The following is a 2,838-nucleotide window of genomic DNA, read 5'->3' on the forward strand; positions in this document are numbered from 1 at the left end:
TGGGCATGTTCAAGCACAGATTTGAGGAAGGCAGTGTACAATTGTAGGAGTTTGTTCTCTCCACTAGGTAGGACCTGGGATAATCATTTCTAAGCGGTGAGTGCTTTAGCTGCTGAGCTGTCTTGCTGATTCTTATTATGGCCAGTGTTAGGATCAAGACTTGGTGCTGTGGGCTTGTCAGTTGTATTGTCAGTACAGGTCTGTGAAAGGGTACATGAAGAGTCTGAGTATTAATTTTGTAAGTCAGTGTGAATCTATTCCCCACTATAGAACATACAAACTGTTGGTGCCTATTCTATTATTTCAAGCTCTTTCAATATAGCTGATATTAATGATTTCCTACTCCCCCAAATTGGAAGTGAAAAGTTAAGTGTGTTGGATAAATTTCTCAGTGTGGGTCTCCAGAGATGGCTCAGCAGGTTAGAACCCTGGCCACATTTACATTGGATCAGAGCTTGATTCTGAGGAACTATATTTGTAGGCTTACATCAGTTTGTAACTCCAGCTCTAGTGGTATGACACCTATTCTCCTTAAGAGGAGGGAATCCCCACAAATACATACATACCCAATACACATGAACAAAAAAATGAATGCTAAAATATTCTTTGTTCACAAGAGTAAGTACCACAAGTCAGATTATAAGTTTCATCACACTGACAGCTATAACCACTCCAGATATTTATCTTGTGGTCTTTCTTGCCTTGGTCATTCTCAGATAGCTGAAAATATTAGATGCTTGATTTTAATCTTCAGAGAAAATAATTTTGCGACTGAGAAAGTCACTGACATAGTGACAACTTTCACTCCTCATTGTTCTGATATGTCTTGTCTCCTGTCTGATTGGTAGGTGTTTGTGATGATTGAAAAAACAATTTCACCATGGCCCAGAGTGAAGATTTTACCAAGGTCTTTCAGGAGAAGATCTCCAGTGTGGATCCTAGATACCTCCCTGGTCCTCTTAAGTTTTCTGAGCATGAGCTATTTCTGTCTCTTTTCCTATCTATTCTTGATATAATCAACAGATTGTACAGCTCTAGAGAGCAAAAAGGTATGATGTTCAATACTTGACTCTCACCTGAGTAGGGCCCAAGGTAGCAAAGCATATATCTCCTAACTAAAATGGAATGGCATGCAATATATTTGCTATTTATATAAATTTCATTCTTGAAAATACTTAATCATAACAATGCATCCTCGTTTGTTCAGATAGAGAAATAGAGAGAGGGATTCTGTCCTTATCTAAAATGTAAAGTATTAGCTAAGAAGAAGGGAGAGTGTCAGTGTGATCAAGACCATTTACACATTAAACTGTTTATTGAAAATTGATTGCATCAGTTTCAGTCCAGCCTGCAGCAGAATACAGGAGAACAGAGGATGGTGAATAACTCAATTACCGTGTCAGTCAGGTTCCAACCAGAAATCATTTCACATCAACAAATGAGTATAGCCTTATTCTTTTAAAATTATAGCAGTGAGCACCACATCTTGTTCATACAAAATGTTGGAAACATATTTATGGAATAAAGTACTTAATGGTGTTAGTAAAGCTGTCTTCTGTATTTGGCATTTTTCAGTGACTCTGGTTTTCAACATTTGAAGAGCACAGAACAGGGATCTTTAGGATCTCTGAAGATCAACAGTAAGGGAGAGATACTGGGGAAGACTGCAACCAGAACCCCACTGAAAAGCCTTACGAATAGACGAGAATGCATACTAAAGGCATGAAAGATGATACAAATACAATTTAGAAGATAAAAGCTAACAAATGTGACCACCAGCATCAGGATAGTACGGGTTGCTCTGGTCTCAGCTTGGCCTCTGGGGTCCTGATTGGGAGTGAGGATGTGCTGCATTCGCTGGCGATGTCTATGGAGGAGAAGTACCATGGAGACACTGGTCCAGACCATGATGCTCATGAATGTGGCATCATGGGAAAACTGCAAGAAGACAATGCCTACAGTGAATCCAGAAGTGGAACAGAACAAGTTGCTTTTAGAGTCAGTGTTATTGTCTGTTATCTGTGGACCAGTGAAATTAATTGGAATGTGGATGTTAGTTAAGACACTGAAAAACCAACAACTGTAACAAGAATAACTCACCAAATTTGAAACATTTGCTCTGAGTATAAGTATACCTCTATTAACAGGAACAAGAGTGACAAACTGATGGACACTCAGGACACAGGTAGAACACAAGTTTGTGCTTCTTGCCACCATTGAACTGAAGAATTCTAATTTACATTTGAGATCAGTTGGAGGAGTTTTACGAGCAAAAGCCATCATGTTGTTTGTAAATATAGTGAAGAATAGAGTCAAGGCATTCGTCCCAGCAATGTGGCTTAAAATCACCTGTCTGGGCCTCTGTTTAGAACCAGTCAAGACTGGAGAGAAATTATGGACAAACAGAAAGACATTGGCCACAGTTCCAACCCCAAACTGGCAAAGCAAGAGGATCTGAAGAGCCACTTCCTCAGTGGTTTCCAGGGATTTACCATCAGCAGACATGGAGTGGGCTTTACAGGACCCTGGAGTGATGATTAGGTAGGACACTACTCTCTTCAGGTCTCTGTTTTATTGCCCACACTTACCAGTTGATTTGAGACAATTTCTTCACTTGATAAGTGAGGCATTATTCTATCACATTACAGGCAAATTGCCTGGAAAACTATGTATGTATAATAACTCAAATAAAAATTTATACTGATTTTGTTACTACTCCCTCAATATAAATTTTGTATAGCAACTACATCTTTATTGGTCCAGTAGGTCAAGAACACAGTAACATACATTTTAACACACCATGGGCTTTGCATATGAATTCAGGCATGAAAGAGTCTA

The 2,838-nt window shown here is 39.0% G+C and overlaps 1 protein-coding gene across 1 annotated transcript; it reads right to left on the reverse strand.

Annotated features, from left to right (window-relative positions):
- Positions 1-697: 697 nt before the first annotated feature.
- Positions 698-2,505, reverse strand: LOC147003453 (vomeronasal type-1 receptor 4-like). Its single transcript, XM_085841018.1, has one exon. It carries the CDS (start codon positions 2,503-2,505, stop codon positions 1,588-1,590), a length of 918 nt encoding a protein of 305 aa, XP_085697144.1. The 3' UTR covers positions 698-1,587.
- Between the last annotated feature and the right edge of the window lie 333 nt (positions 2,506-2,838).

Source organism: Mus caroli, unplaced genomic scaffold (assembly GCF_978045245.1).
Source record: "Mus caroli unplaced genomic scaffold, Mus_caroli_1 scaffold_8, whole genome shotgun sequence".
NCBI lineage: Eukaryota > Metazoa > Chordata > Mammalia > Rodentia > Muridae > Mus > Mus caroli.

What these genes read in the sequence shown, in the direction of transcription:
- LOC147003453 (XM_085841018.1), bottom strand. Translation starts at nt 2,505, where the DNA reads ATGTCTGCTGATGGTAAATCCCTGGAAACCACTGAGGAAGTGGCTCTT.